A 14102-nucleotide genomic window follows, 5' to 3' on the forward strand; every position below is an offset into this window, starting at 1 on the left:
ATAAAAAAATAGTTTTAAATTAAAAAAAAATTAACAAAAATAGTGACCAAGGAGATAGCTCAGTCAGTAGAGTGTGGGACTCACATGCTTGAAGTCCTGGGCCTACCCCTAGCACTACAAGTGCCAGAGGGCTGCCTGGATTCTCTTTCTCATCTGTTCTTCTTCACAAAATAAATGAAAAGTCTTAAAACATACTTTAATGGGGCCAAGTGGTGGCGCACTTAGTTAAGAGCACACATTAAAGTGTGCATTAAAGGACCCAGGTTCAAGTCCCTGGTCCCCACCTGCAGGGGGAAAGCTTCACAAGCAGTGAAGCAGGGCTGCAGGTGTCTCTCCCTCTCTATCACGCCCTTCCCTATCAATTTCTGGCTGTCTCTATCCAATCAATAAAGATAATTTAAAAAAATACTTTAATGTCCATTATTAGATACAACTAATTATGGAATATCTAGAGTTTCAGTTTCTTCCATTGTAAGATGAGCATATTTTATCCTTTTTGATGTTCTTAATAAATCAAACTGTTTTCTTAATTTCATTTTTGGATTGGGCTGGGGAGACAACATAATGGTTATGCAACAGCCTGTTGGAATACCAGCTTGCATGCCTGATGCCACAGAAAAAGCAGGTTCAGTCTCCGGCACCATCTTCTGCCAGAGCTGGGCTGTGCTCTGGTCCTCTTTCTCTTTTTCTGTTCTCTCCCTCTCCTCTCTTCTTCTGTGTCATAATAAAGAAGTAAGTCAAAAATTTAATTGTAACATCAAGTTGACCACACAGGGTTGTGGAGATGAAATGAACTATCATATAGAAAGTACTATCAACATTAGCTTCCACTGTTATGATTATGTTATGTAGCCATCTTTAATAAGATTTATTTTCATTTATTTGCTAATTAGAGAGAGAGGGGAGAAAATGAACCTGAGCATCACTCTGGTACATGAGATTAAACGCAGGACCCCACTGGCTTGAGAATCCACCACTTAATCCATTGTTCCACCCCCTGGGCTACCTATGTAGCCATTTAAAGTAATACAGTGGGGTAGCTTGAGAGGTGTCACCCACTGTGTCATTTCCTGAGCCACGAGTAGTAGCTTCATTGAGATATAAGCCACACATTTAATATGTACAATTCAATGTTATTTTAAATCTATTTACATTAATACATATTAACCATTACTACAATCACTATTAGAACATTTTCAGCAACCCCAGAAAAGAAACTCTGTACCCGGGAGCCACTTCTAAATTACTTTTATTTATTAATATTAATATTATTATTATTTACCAGAGCACTGCTCAGCTCTGGCTTATGGTGGTGCCACGGATTGAACCTGGGACTTTGGAGCCTCAGACATGAGGGTCTCTTTGCATCACCATTATGCTATCTCCTCCACCCCTATTAAATTACTTTACGTCTATAGTTTTGCCTAGTCTTTTCCTATCCTTTCTTTCTTTCTTTTTTTTTAATTGCCACCAGTGTTATCACTGGGATTTGATGCCAGCCTTTTTTTTTTTTTTAAAGATTTTATTTATTTATTTACTTATTAATGAGAAGATAGGAGGAGAGAGAAAGAACCCGACATCACTCTGGCACATGTGCTGCCGGGGATCGAACTCAGGACCTCATGCTTGAGAGTCCAAAGCTTTACCACTGCACCACCTCCCGGACCACAGCCTTTTTTTTTTTTTTCTATTTTTTTTCTCTATTTTTTATTTGATAGGACAGAGAAATTGAGAGGAGAGGGGGAAATCTGCTTCACCTCTCATCAGGCTTCCCTTCTGCATGTAGGGAACAGGGGCTCGAACCCGGTTCCTTGTACATGGTAATGTGTGCACGCAACCAAGTGTGCCACTGCCTGGCCCCTATTCTGGGTTTTTCATACAAACAGAATCATACTACATGTGATCTTTATTTATTTATTTACTTTTAGAGGGATACAGAGAGAAAGATACACAGAGAGAGCTACCAGAGCACTGTTCAGCTCTGGTTTATGGTGGTGTGGGGGATTGAACCTGGGACTTTGGAGCCTCAGGCATGAGAGTCTCTTTGCATAACCATTATGTTATCTACTCGCCACCTGAGGGTGTCTTTTGAAGCATAAAAGCTTTAATTTTTTGAAAAAATATTTATTTACTCCCTTTTGTTGCCCTTGTTGTGTTTTATTGTTGTAGTTATTATTGTTGTCATCGTTGTTGGATAGGACAGAGTGGGAGAGAAAGATAAAACACCTGCAGACCTGCTTCACCGCCTGTAGGTGGGGAGCCGGGGGCTCGAATTGGGATCCTTATGCTGGTCCTTTAGCTTTGCGCCACGTGCACTTAACCAGCTGCGCTACCGCCCGACTCTCAAAAGCTTTAAATTTTGTGGAGGTCCAATTTATGTGGTTTTGTTTTTTTTTTTCCCTATGGCAGCTTGGTCTTTTGGTTTCACGTCAAAGAAGACTTTGCCTAACCCATGTCACAATTTATTCCTAATATTTTATCCTTTTTGATGTTCTTAATAAATCAAACTTTTCTTAATTTTATTTTTGGATTGGGCTGGGGAAACAACATAATGGTTATGCAAAAAATACTTCCATGCCTGAGGCTCCAAGATGCCAGATTCAGTCCCTAGCACCACCATAAGCCAGAGCTGTGTAGTGCTCTAGAAAAAAACAAATAAACAAACTAGGGGGCCAGGTGGTGGCGCACCTGGTTAAGCGCCCACACTACAGTGCGCAAGGACCCAGGTTCAAGCCTCTGGTCCCCACCTGCAGGGGGAAAGCTTCACGAATGGTGAGGCAGGGCTGCAGGTGTCTCTCTGTCTCTCTCCATCTCTATCTTCCCTTCCCCTCAATTTCTCTCTGTTTCTATCCAATAATAAATAAAGTTAAAAAGAAAAAAGTTCATGTTTGGATTGTGTGTTGCTGATAGAAAAATAGTTGATTTTTGGTTATTGAACTTGTGCTCTGCAAGCTTACTGAACTCATTTATTCTCATAAAGTTTAAGTGGATTTCTTAGGACTTTTGTAAATAGGAAATCTGTCAGTAAGTAGGGAGAGTTTTGCTTTCTGGTTTCAATTTGGATACTTACCATTTCATTTTCTCGGCTAATGACCATGGCCTAATTGCTCTCAGTACAGTGTTGGCTAGAAATGGCCATAGCAGACATCCTTGTCTCAGGGGAAGATTGCTCAGTTCTACACCATTAAGGATGGGGGAGAAAGCATAAAGTTTATGCAAAGAGATTCATAAGCCTCCAAAGTCTCAGGTTCAATCCTCCACTACCACCATAAGCCTGTGCTTTGATTAAAAAAAAAAAAAAAGAAATTTGCACCAGTAAGCATAATATTAGTTAAAGGTTTTTGTGTACATAAATTTCTTTCTTTTTTTTAATATTTATTTTATTTATTTATTCCCTTTTGTTGCCCTTGTTTTTTATTGTTGTAGTTATTATTGTTGTTGTTGGATAGGACAGAGAGAAATGGAGAGAGCAGGGGAAGACAGAGAGGAGGAGAGAAAGATAGACACCTGCAGACCTGCTTCACCGCCTGTGAAGCGCCTCCCCTGCAGGTGGGGAGCCGGGGTTCGAACCGGGATCCTTATGCCAGTCCTTGTGCTTTGTGCCACCTGCACTTAACCCGCTGCGCTACAGCCCGACTCCCTCTTTTTTTTTTTGGGGGGGGGTTAATGGATTACAGCATAGTTGCTGACACACAGGGACAATCTCTCATCTCCCTGTGATTGATGTCTGCAAAACACTTTCACCCTCAAACCAGGTCCTTTGACACCATCATGCACCAGGACCCCAAATGCCCTCCAACCTCCTTTTCTACCTTCTTCCCCAGAGTCCTTTGTCTTGGTGCAGTGTTTTTAAAAATCTTTTGAGGACTAGGCAGTAGCAGTATATGGTATATGTCGCAAAGCCAAGGACCGACCTAAGGATCCTGGTTTGAACCCCCGGCACCCCACCTGCAGGGGAGTCACTTCACAGGTAGTGAAGCAGGTCTGCAGGTGTCTGTCTTTCTCTCCCCTTCTCTGTCTTCCCCTCCTCTCTCCATTTCTCTCTGTCCTATCCAACAACGAAGGACATCAACAACAATAATAACCACAACAAGGCTACAACAACAAGAGCAACAAAAGGGGAAAAAACTGGCCTCCAGGAGCAGTGGATTTGTAGTGCAGAGACTGAGCCCCAGCGATAACCCTGGAGGCCAAAAAATAAACATTTTATAGCTTGGAAATGGACATGTGAAAAAAATAATTAAAAGCAATTTAGTTGGGGCCGGGTGGTGGCTCATCTGGTTTAGCGCTCATATTACAATGCTCAAGGACCCAGGTTTGAGCCTCTGGTTCTCATCTGCAGGAGGAAAATTTCCTTCTCAATTTCTGTCTCTATAAAAGGGGTGGGGCAGGGATCTGGCAGTGGTGCAGCGGGTTAAGTGCACATGGCGGAAAGCACACAGACCAGCATCAGGATCCTGGTTTGAGCCCCCGGCTCCCCACCTGCAGGGGGGTTCACTTCACAGGCGGTGAAGCAGGTCTGCAGGTGTCTGTCTTTCTCTCCCCTTCTCTGTCTTCCCCTCCTCTCTCCCTTTCTCTCTGTCCTATCCAACGACAGCAATAACAACGACAACGATAAACAACAAGGGCAACAAAAGGGAAAACATTTTTAAAAGGGGGGTCAGGTGCACCTGGTTGAGCGCACATTTTACAATGCACAAGGACCTGGGTTCAAGCCCCCGGTCCCCACCTGTAGGGGGAAAGCTTTGCAAGTGGTGAAGCAGTGCTGAAGGTGTCTCTCTGTTTCTCTCCCTCTCTGTCTCCTCCTATTTCTGACTGTTTCTACCCAATAAATAAAGATTTTTAAAAAAAAGCAATGCAGTGGTGGAAAGTGGAGCGTCCAGCCCACCAACCTCTACACCTGAGAATAATGGCAAGTAATTGACATAGTGTCATGGAGTGGACTTTCCTTATCAGCAAGACTGAAAATGGGAGAGACCCAGAAAAGCCTGAAAAGAGAGTGGAAATGGATACTGGGGAGGGAGGCTTGTTTGAAACGGAATAGCCTGAGTCCATAGGCAGGGCCACTACACCAGCCCGGCAGTCTGAGATTTTTTTAAAAATTATTTTTATATTTAATAAAGCACTCTTGCAAAAAAATTAAAATAAAAAATTAAAAAATTTATTAATTGATTAACTTAGGGAAAGAGGATAAAGAGAGACCAGAGCATCACTCTAGCATGTATGATGCCAGGGATCAGACACATGACCTCATGCTTCAGAGTCCAGCACTCTGGTCACTGCACCACCTCCCGGCTCACTGTACATACCCTTTATCAGACTGAAGATGCTTCCTGCTATTTTTAATTTGTTTAGTGTTTTATTAAAAAGAAGAATTGGGGGATTTGGGCGGTAGTGCCGTAGGTTAAGTGCACGTGGTGCAAAGCTCAAGGACTGGCATAAGGATCCCGGTTCGAGCCCCCAGCTCCCCACCTGCAGTGAAGCAGGTCTGCAGGTGTCTATCTTTCTCTCCCCCTCTCTGTCTTCCCTCCTTTCTCCATTTCTCTCTGTCCTATCTAACGACGACGACATCAATAACAACAATAACTACAAGGGCAACAAAAGGGAATAAATAAATATTTTTTAAAAAATTTAAAAAATAGAAATTGGATTTTATCTTTTTTTTTTTTCCTTTCCTATATCAGTATAGAGTGTGTTGTTTTTTGATTGTCTTTGGTCCTGTAGTCTATGGGTGAAGCATAATGAATATTAATGTTTCCATGTTAAACCAACCTTGGGCTTCTGGGCTAAATCCCTCTTGACTAGGGTATATAATTCTTCTGTGTTGCTGCCTCAGGCTGGCTTGTATTCCGTACATTTTCCTAACTATGTTTATGACAGATGTTATGTATTTTCTTTCTTTTTTAAAACCAGAGCGCTGCTCAGCTCTGGCTTATGGTAGTGCAAGGGATTGAACCTAGGGTTTTGGAGTGTCATGTGTGAGAGTCTCTTTGCATAACCATTATGCTATCTACCCTGGCCTGTTACCTATTTTCTTATGATGTTTTGTCTGGTTTGGTATCAGGTTAGTAGTAGCCAAAAAGCATAAATTCAGAAGTGTTCCCTCTTGTTTCTTTTTTGTTTTGTTTTTAAGAACTGGTGTCAGTTCTTTTTTCATTTTATTTTAATTTTTTAAATATTAATTTTTTTAAGTCTTTATTTTATTTTATTTTATTTATTCATTAATGAGAAAGACAGGAGGAGAGAGAGAAGGAACCAGACATCACTCTGGTACATGTGCTACCGGGGATTGAACTCATGCCTGGGAGTACAGTGCTTTATCCACTGCGCCACCTCCCAGACCACTATTTTAATTTTTTGATTTATTTATTTTGGGTAGAGACAGAGAAATCAAGAAGGAAGGGGGAGACAGGAGAGGGGGCAGGAACTGTAGCACGGCTTCACTGCTTATGAAGCCCCCACAAACACACACACACCCCGCAGTGCAGACCGGGGCTCGGATTGCTGAGTGATATGTGTACTCCACTAGTTGTGCCAGCACCTGGCCCCTTCGTTTTATTTTATATAAGAATGATTTATTCACTTTGATAAGGGACATATGACTTGCCCTCACAAGTGCAAACCCCACATTCTCCTGCTGTGCTGCCTCAGCTATACTAGGCTTTCTTTTTCCATGTGGCTGTTTTTTAATGTTTGGTTGAATGAATCATTGAAGCCATCTAGGTCAAGATCTTTCTTTGTGAGTAGTTGTTTGAATACTAATTCAATTTCTACACAACTTCTGGCACCATTAGAATATTAAAATACTGGGGCTGGGCGGTAGCACAGCAGGTTAAGCACACATGGCGCAAAGCACAAGGCATAAGAATCCTGGTTCGAGCCCCTGGCTCCCCACCTGCAGGGGGGTTGCTTCACAGGTGGTGAAGCAGGTCTTCAGGTGTCTATCTGTCTCTCCCTCTCTCTGTCTTCCTCTCCTCTCTTGATTTCTCTCTGTCCTATCCAACAAAAATGACAAGCAGTAACAGCAACGATAAACAACAAGAGCAACAAAAGGGGAAAAAAAGGCAAAAAGAATATTAAAATATTGATAGCACTTTGTCCTTCCAATGTGACATTAACATGATTTGAAAGAGGCGTGAGCTTTGGAAGTGAGGCCATCAGACATATCCCAGTTTGAATTTCATCTCTGAGAACCAGTGAAATAGTTGACTTGAATAGCTCACTGCTTTGCCAGGGCCATGACCCAGGTCTGAACCCTGTGCCCACAGCACTGAGGACGTTTTGGTGCTGTGGTCTTTTTCACTCTCTCTCTCTCTCTCTGCCTCTCTGTCTCTGTCTAGCAAGAAAGAAAAAGAAAAACTGAATCTCTGGAGCTTTAACTTGGGAATAAGTTTATTTTTATTTACTTTTTATTTTTTAAGATTTAAAAAAATATTTATTATCTTTTGTTGCCCTTGTTTTATTGTTGTAGTTATGATTGATGTTGTTGGATAGGACAGAGAGAAATGGAGAGAGGAGGAGAAGACAGAGAGGGGAGAGAAAGACAGACACCTGCAGACCTGCTTCACCGCTTGTGTAGTGACTCCCCTGCAGGTGGGGTATTATTTATTTATTTATTTTAAAATATTCCTTTTTGTTGCCCTTGTTGTTTTATTGTTGTAGTTATTACTGTTGTCGTCATTGTTGGATAGGACAGAGAGAAATAGAGAGAAGGGGGGAGGCAGAGAGGGGGAAAGAAAGATAGACACCTGAAGACCTGCTTCACCAACAGTGAAGCAACTCCCCTGCAGGTGAGGAGCCAGGACTCCAACCGGGATCCTTGCACTTCTCACCACCTGTGCATAACCCGCTGTGCTACCACGCTACTCCCTTATTTATTTATTTATTTATTTAATTTTTTTTAAAAAATTTTATTTATTCCCTTTTGTGGCCCTTGTTTTATTGTTGTAGTTATTATTGATGTCATTGTTGTTGGATAGGACAGAGAGAAATGGAGAGAGGAGGGGAAGACAGAGAGGGGGAGAGAAAGACAGACACCTGCAGACCTGCTTCACCGCCTGTGAAGGGACCTGCCTGCAGGTGGGGAGCCGGGGGCTCGAACCGGGATCCTGATGCCAGTCCTTGAGCTTAGCGCCACCTGCACTTAACCCACTGCGCTACAGCCCGACTCCCCCTTTTTTATTTTTTTAATTATTATTTAGTTATCACTGGATAGAGACAGAAAGAAATTGAGAGGGGTGTGGGAGATAAAAAGAGAGGGAAAGAGACAGATACCCACAGGCCTGCTTCACCATTTGTAAAGCTTTTCCCCTGCAGGTGAGGACCAAGGGCTTGAACCTGGGTCCTTGTGCACTGTAACGTGTGTGCTTAAGCAGGTGAGCCACTGGCTGGCCCCTGGAACAAGCTTATTTAAATATATATATATATATATATATATATATATATATATATATATATATATATATATTGGAAGTTGGGCGGTAGCACAGCAGGTTAAGTGCAGGTGGCGCAAAGCACAAGGACTGGTGCAAAGATCCCAGTTCGAGCCTCCAGCTCCCCACCTGCCGGGGAGTCACTTCACAGGCGGTGAAGCAGGTCTGCAGGTGTCTATCTTTCTCTCCCTCTCTCTCTCTTCCCCTCCTCTCTCCAATTCTCTCTATCCTACCCAACGACATCAATAACAACAACAATAACTACAACAATAAAACAAGGGTAACAAAAAAGAATAAATAAATATTAAGAAAAAATCTAAAAAGAATGTTGTTGTTATATGTGTTAAGTAGAGCCCTGCTCAGCTCTGAGCTTATGGTAGTGTGGGGGATTGTACCTAGGATTCTCAGGCATGAAAGTCTTGCATAACCATTATGCTATCTGTCCTATTTAATTTGTGTTAGAGAAAAGAGCATCACTCTGGGATATGCAGTGCTGGGGACTGAACTCTGGACCTCGTGCTTGCAAGTCCTCCATTCCGCCACTGTGCCACCTCCTAGGCTACAGTAGCAAGTTTCCTAATCCTTCTAAAACTGTCTTCACCTGCAAATCCAGGTTCTCAGGTTGCCAAGGTCTGTTCAGATATGTGAGGAGTACAGAGCTGGGGCCCTGGGTTGCTTTCACAGCCTCTTTTCTCCTCTGCATCTTCTCCACAGGGTGCTGTTCCCTTCATGGTCAGTGCCACCTCTGGCACGACTGTGCTGGGGGCTTTTGACCCACTGGAAGCCATTGCAGATGTGTGCCAGCGTCATGGACTGTGGTTCCATGTTGACGTGAGTGGGGCTGGACCCGAGGGAGAAAGGCTGAGATAAGGCCAAGGACTCCATCTTCCTTCTGCTTCACAGGCCGCCTGGGGCGGGAGCGTCCTGCTATCACAGACACACAGGCATCTCCTTAACGGGATCCAGAGGTACATGCGCCCCCACGCCCTTCCTCTCTGAATCCTTGGTCTCCAAAACAGGCAGGTGAGAGAAGGAGGCTGGGAGCCAGTGGACTGGACAGAGGGTTGAGGGGCTGGGTGATCACAGGCAGGTGATAGGGATTCTTGTGAGTGCTGGGCAAGAGGTCTGGGAGGAGGTAGGCTCCATCTGTGCCTGTGTGGGGAGCTTGAGGGGCTGAGCAGTGCTCAGATAAAAGAAAGAGAGAACGAGAATGCACATCCCAGGAAAGCCCTGGTATTCCTTGACGTTTACAGTGGGGAGCACTCTACACATCATATTTATTCCACTTTGGCTTTTCTCCTGTCAATCTGTCCTTGTTTCACACTGCAGGGCTGACTCGGTGGCCTGGAATCCCCACAAGCTCCTCACAGCAGGCCTGCAGTGCTCAGCTCTTCTTCTCCAGGACACCTCGGTGGGTCCTCCCCTGCCCCCAGCCTGGCCCAGCCTCTCACCCTGGACTCCCATCCTTCCTTCTGTCCCACCTTACCTGTGTTCTCTGTACTACCCCACTTGCTGTTGCATCTCTGCCACGGCCCTCACCCCAGTTTGGGCTTCCTCACTCCTGTGGGGCATGTCTTTCTTCTCTTTTTTATTTATTTATTTATTTATTTATTTTAAATTTTTAAATTTTTTTTCCTCCTCCAGGGTTATTGCTGGGCTCGGTTCCTGCACCATGAATCTACCGCTCCTGGAGGCCATTTTTTTTTTTTTTTTCCTCCAGGGTTATTGCTGGGCTCGGTGCCTGCACCATGAATCCACCACTCCTGGAGGCCTTTTTTTCCCCTTTTTGTTGCCCTAGTTGTTGCAGCCTCGTTGCGGTTATTATTGCCATTGTTGGATAGGACAGAGAGAAATGGAGAGAGGAGGGGAAGACAGAGAGAGAGAGAGGAGAGAAAGATAGACACCTGCAGGCCTGCTTCACCGCCCGTGAAGCGACTCCTCTGCAGGTGGGGAGCCGGGGGCTCGAACCGGGATCCTTATGCCGGTCCCTGCGCTCTGTGCCGTGTGCGCTTAGCCCACTGCGCCACCGCCCGACTCCCTAGAGGCCATTTTTTTTTTCCCCTTTTGTTGCCCTTGTTGTAGCTTCGTTGTGGTTATTATTATTGCCCTTGTTGACACAATTCGTTGTTGGATAGGACAGAGAGAAATGGAGAGAGGAGGGAAAGATAGAGAAGGGGAGAGAAAGATAGACACCTGCAGACCTGCTTCACCGCCTGTGAAGCGACTCCCCTGCAGGTGGGGAGCCGGGGGCTCGAACCGGGATCCTTATGCCGGTCCCTGCGCTTTGTGCCACATGCGCTTATCCCACTGCGCCACCGCCTGACCCCCATCTTCTCTTTTTTAATCTTATTTATTTATTTGCCCTTTTGTTGCCCTTGTTTTATTGTTGTTGTAGTTATTATTGTTGTGGTTACTGATGTCATCGTTGTTGGATAGGACAGAGAGAAATGGAGAGAGGAGAGGAAGGCAGAGGGGGAGAGAAAGAGAGACACCTGCAGACCTGCTTCACTGCCTGTGAAGTGACTTCCCTGCAGATGGGGAGCCAGGACTCGAACCGGGATCCTTATGCCGGTCCTTGTGCTTCGCGCCACCTGCGCTTAACCCGCTGCACTACCGCCGACTCCTGGGCATGTCTTTCTACAAAGGAAAATTTCCAGCTTGGGAACTGTGCGAAGTTGTGCCCCTCTTATCCTATGGTTTAGTCAATGTTTCCTTTTTATAAATAAAAAATTAAATTAAAAAAAAGAAGAAGGGAGTAAGGCGGTAGTGCTGCAGGTTAAGTGCAGGTGGCGCGAAGCGCAAGGACAGGCGTAAGGATCCCAGTTCGAGTCCTGGCTCCCCATCTGCAGGGAAGTCACTTCACAAGTGATGAAGCAGGTCTGCAGGTGTCTTTCTCTCTCCCTCTCTGTCTTCCTCTCCTCTCTCCATTTCTCTCTGTCCTATCCAACAACAACGACATCAATAATGACTACAACAATAAAACAGCAAGGGCAGCAAAAGGGAATACATAAATAAAATTTAAAAAAAAGAAAAACAAACAAACAAAAAAAGACAACAGGCCCAGGATTAAGTCAGACCCATGATTAAGGCCTTATGAATAACTTTAATTCTTAACACCTGCCTTAGAGGAATATTAAATTACTTTAATGCTCTAAAAAAAAATTCCAGCTTGAAGTTGTGATCAGGATTTGGGCAAAACTCGAGAAGTCGTGTGTTTTAGGGTCTGAGTCAGCTAGCAGCCACTCTGTGGATACTGCCTGTTTCCAGGACAGGAAAGTGGGTGCACTGAGCTGAACATCCCCCCTCCCCCTGCTCTGTGTGGCCCCAGAGAAAGCCCAGCTGGAGCGGGTGGGCTCTGACAGCCACCCTCCTCCCTCCACAGAACCTGCTCAAGCAGTGCCACGGCTCGCAGGCCAGCTACCTGTTCCAGCAGGACAAGTTCTATGACGTGGCGCTGGACACGGGGGACAAGGTGGTGCAGTGTGGCCGGCGTGTGGACTGTCTGAAGCTGTGGCTCATGTGGAAGGCACAGGGCGGGCAGGGGCTGGAGCAGCGTGTCGACCAGACCTTTGCCCTCGCCCGGTAGGAGTGGGGAGCAAGCACTGCTTTCCTGTACCCCCAGCCTCTCCGGTTCATTCTCCCTCCGTTTCTTGTTTCTCCATCTCTGCCTTTTCTCTTCCAACTGTCATTTCTCATTCTGTTTGCAGATACCTGGTGGAGGAGATAAAGAAGCGGGAAGGATTTGAGTTGGTCATGGAGGTACGGCCCGGCCTGTGAGCTTTCAGGCTGTGCTTCCCTGGCAGCCTGTTCCACACAAGGGCCCGATGTGGGCAAAGGGGACCACCCCACTTCTCAGCTCACACCTCCCCACCCTCATCTGCCCCCAGCCCGAGTTTGTCAATGTGTGTTTCTGGTTCGTGCCCCCCAGCCTGCGAGGGAAGCAGGAGAGTCCAGATTACAGGGAAAGGCTGTCCAAGGTAGGCTTTCTCTCCATGGCTCTGCTTCAGCTAGCTTAGGGAAGCTGGTGCACCTCTGCTCCCTGCTGGCTGAGAGCGGCATAGCAGGTGCCCCGGCTGGACTTCTTTTCTCTTATGGTGGGGCTAGAGGAATAGGGCTATTTCTGGAAAATGAGATGTCAGAGAGGGACATTACAAGAACAGTCACCAGTGTAATACACAGACTTTCAAGTGGGGGATCCTACTCAGACCTTTGGCCCAGGACAGAGATAGGAGGCAGAAAGATGATGGAAGAACTTTGGGTCAGAACTTTTTGGGAAAGCCCATTCAGAACTGCCTCCCAGAGGTGAGGAGATAGCTTGTGTCCTCATTGCTAAGGAGAGATTGGCACCAGATGCTAAGGGAGAGCCTAAACCACGAGAAGGTCCTTGCCCTAAACTGGGCGTCGCTTATTTTCAGGCAGGAGTTCCCTGTCTGGACATGATGTGTTTGTGTCAGTCTCATAAATCGTGTGCTGGGTACTGTGTACAGGTCAGATGTACACAGGCATTCAAAGAAGGGAGAAGAGGGGCCTAGAGGTGGTGCACCCAGTAGAGCGCACATGCTACCATGCACAGGGACCCAAGTTCAAGCCCCCGGTTCCCACCTGCAGGCATGGAAGCTTCACTCTATCTATCTATCTTATATCTCCCCCTTCCCACTCAACTTTTCTGTCTCTATCCAAAATAAATTAATTTAATTTTAAAAAGAAAGAAAGAAAGAGAAAAGAAAGGAAGAGAAAAGGTTTTTAGGAAAACTCATACTTGAAGTCACACCAAAGCAGAGCTGGGAACCAAGGGAAAGTTGGGATTTGGCAGGAAATGAGTCAGGTGACAACAGAAGGAGGCTGGGGGTGGGAGCAGGAAGACCCCCTAACTCCGAGCTGTAGCGGGAAGCTGCCCTTGCCCACCACTCCTGCAGGCGGCCCCTGCACTCAAGGAGCGCATGGTGAAGGAGGGCTCCATGATGATCGGCTACCAGCCCCACGGGACCCGGGCCAACTTTTTCCGCATGGTGGTAGCGAACCCGGCACTGACCCAGGCTGACATGGACTTCCTCCTCAATGAGTTGGAACGGCTTGGCCAGGACCTCTGAGCCTCTTCCTCCCGGCTGCGGGTCTTGACACCCCCTCTCTCTCACCATCTTCATGGGTTCCCTCCCCATGTGCCCGAGAATAACCTTTCCAGAAACGAAGGGGCCGTTAACAATGTTATATGCTCTTGCCACTAACTCTCCTGTCAAATATTTGATCATAGGTGAAAGTTTGAATACACTATAGTATATCCATATGATGGAATATTATTCTGCCATTAAAATCATGTTTACAAAGAGGACCTTTATTGATAGTAGGAAAATAATTATAATATAATGAAATGTTGAAAAGGGTAGATATAAGATTTTATACTTAGTAAATCTCTTTGCTGGGTAAAAACAACAACATAGGAATCACTTCCTGCTTCTGGGCCTTTTGGCTAAGGCCAAGAATAAAGATACATAGGAAAAGACCAAGGACCTACAATATGCCAAAATGATAGTAGTCTTCCACAGGACGGGACTATAGGTAATTTAACACTAATTTCTTATGCCTTCTGTGCTCTTTTTTTTTTTTTAACTATATGATGATTATGTATTGCTTTTGTAATGGGAAAATAATAAAGTTTAAATTTCAACTATA

General features: G+C 45.2%; 1 protein-coding gene and 1 long non-coding RNA gene across 6 annotated transcripts in view; one reads left to right on the plus strand and one right to left on the minus strand.

Moving 5' to 3' along the window:
• Nucleotides 1-14102, plus strand: part of CSAD (cysteine sulfinic acid decarboxylase) — a 35599-nt gene extending 21497 nt beyond the window's left edge. For 3 of the 5 annotated variants that reach the window (XM_060195279.1, XM_060195282.1, XM_007518193.3), the window contains exons 9-15: nt 9147-9263; nt 9336-9400; nt 9762-9843; nt 11815-12014; nt 12140-12191; nt 12320-12409; nt 13349-14102. In XM_060195279.1, coding sequence (XP_060051262.1) covers nt 9147-9263; nt 9336-9400; nt 9762-9843; nt 11815-12014; nt 12140-12191; nt 12320-12409; nt 13349-13522 — 780 coding nt within the window. In that variant the 3' untranslated portion in view covers nt 13523-14102. The remainder of the gene's footprint in view (nt 1-9146; nt 9264-9335; nt 9401-9761; nt 9844-11814; nt 12015-12139; nt 12192-12319; nt 12410-13348) is intronic. The other 2 variants (XM_016186047.2, XM_060195281.1) reach the window with 2 other exon arrangements.
• LOC132539507 (uncharacterized) lies at nt 7304-8388 on the minus strand. Its single transcript, XR_009550842.1, has 2 exons — nt 8169-8388; nt 7304-7865 (listed from the first exon to the last, which is right to left on the minus strand). It is a non-coding gene; the product is annotated as an uncharacterized LOC132539507 (long non-coding RNA).

The sequence above is a fragment of the Erinaceus europaeus genome, chromosome 7, assembly GCF_950295315.1.
Source record: "Erinaceus europaeus chromosome 7, mEriEur2.1, whole genome shotgun sequence".
NCBI lineage: Eukaryota > Metazoa > Chordata > Mammalia > Eulipotyphla > Erinaceidae > Erinaceus > Erinaceus europaeus.